This window comes from Sinocyclocheilus anshuiensis, unplaced genomic scaffold (genome assembly GCF_001515605.1).
Source record: "Sinocyclocheilus anshuiensis isolate Anshui unplaced genomic scaffold, SAMN03320099.WGS_v1.1 scaffold3403, whole genome shotgun sequence".
NCBI lineage: Eukaryota > Metazoa > Chordata > Actinopteri > Cypriniformes > Cyprinidae > Sinocyclocheilus > Sinocyclocheilus anshuiensis.
Genome location: NW_015544684.1, coordinates 142,832 through 144,522, shown reverse-complemented (window position 1 = coordinate 144,522; position 1,691 = coordinate 142,832). Strand labels below are relative to the sequence as shown.

Below are 1,691 nucleotides of genomic sequence, written 5' to 3'. Positions count from 1 at the left end.
TCTAAAAATGCAGAAAGTTTCCTGTAAGGGGTAGGTTTAGGTGTAGGGCAATAGAAAATACGGTCTGTACAGTAGAAAAAGCATTATGCCTATGGAGAGTCCCCACAAGGATAGCAAACCAGACATGAGTGTGTGTGTGTGTGTGTGTGTGTCTGTGTGTGTGTGTACCTACTTAACCATATGTTGGGGACAAATGTGTACCCAAAAGTGAGCAAAACCTGACAAAAATCCCCAAAAACCTCCATTTGGGGACGTCCTCGTTTGTAAAACTGATATAAAAATAAAGTAACGTTTTTTTTTTTTTCAATTGTAAAAATGCATAACGTTTTCTGTTAGGGGTAGGGTAGGGGAAGGTTTAGGTTAAAAAGCATATAACTATCGGTATATAAAAACAATAGAAGTCTACGTAATGTCCCCATTTAGCTAAGTAAACGTGTGTGTGTGTGTGTGTGTGTGTGTGTGTTTATAAACGGTTTAAAAAAACAAATGGCTAACTGAAGCATATTTAACAGGTTTATTGCCGTTTATATATATATAATTATATATTTAATAATTATATCTATGCATCTTTTTTTTTTTAACTGTTTGCATTTTAAAAGCATAGTTCATGAGGAAACCACTAAATAGTTACACCGTGCTGCATTACGACCATTACAAAATTCTATCTCAGTGACGCTGAAGCCAATTTTAAACAATTCGTTGATTTGCGCGTTTACTTTAACAGCTTGAGACAAACTAAATCACTACATCGAATGAGAGGCTTTCAAACAAGTACTTTAACAAGTATGCATTTTAAATCAATAAGAAATTGGCCAAAAAGGAAACAAAAAGACAAACAAACTTCACACATGGCGCAATTTAACTCCCTGGATATTTAAAGGAACCGCAATTAACATACCGCTGAACAAAAAGACAATCTATCAAGGAAAATAGGTGGTCATTAAATTAACGGGAAACAATTCATTTTCATCCTACATTATGAACTTCAAACCACCGTGTTTTAATTCTCTTTAGTAACCATTTCCTTACTTTTCCCTGACAGCAAAAACTTCACGGAGAGACGCTGAGGCTCCCGTTTCACACTTCAAAAGTTGTCGACATATAACGTTAGACAGATTTAACGTTAGACAGATTTACTTTTTACAACAGCTCAGTGACTCATTTAAGACACCGAACTCTCACCTCTTCTTCAATAGAGACGTTGTTGTTTGGCTCGGAGTCAGACTTGACACTCATCTTGTGCGTAAACTTGACACCCAGAAGGACCAGCAGAAGTTTAGCTTTTTTTCCGCGTCCTAAAGTGCGGCTGGATCCTGATGGCGATCCGTGCGGGACTCAGCAGAACTCGTGCGGGAACAATGAGGTCGTGTCAAAAGTGGCAGGTGACCCGAAGACGCCAAGGTGACTAGGTGAAAAAAGTGCAGTGCGTGGTGGGGGGCAAGAGAAAAAAAGAGAAATGGCGGTGCCACCTCACATTTACCTCGTTTTAAATGTTAAATTTCAAAGAAAGCAGAGCTCATGGGTAAAACCTGTTCCATAGTTGACCTGCTCGCCAATTAGGTCATCAAGTGAGATGGGGCAGGCTCGAGAGCGGCGTTGCAGCTGGTGGATAAGCCAACCCCTCCATTAGTGAATCATCGCCTTCATGGGAATGCACGGACCAATTGGAACCGCTCCTTTTATTATTGGAG

The 1,691-nt window shown here is 39.6% G+C and overlaps 1 protein-coding gene across 1 annotated transcript in view; it reads right to left on the bottom strand.

Moving 5' to 3' along the window:
• LOC107698225 (RNA-binding protein with multiple splicing-like) overlaps positions 1 to 1,691 on the bottom strand; it is a 5,126-nt gene extending 3,435 nt beyond the window's left edge. The window contains exon 1 of the mRNA XM_016499188.1: positions 1,183 to 1,691. Within this exon, the coding sequence (XP_016354674.1) occupies positions 1,183 to 1,236 (54 nt within the window). The 5' untranslated portion in view covers positions 1,237 to 1,691. The remainder of the gene's footprint in view (positions 1 to 1,182) is intronic.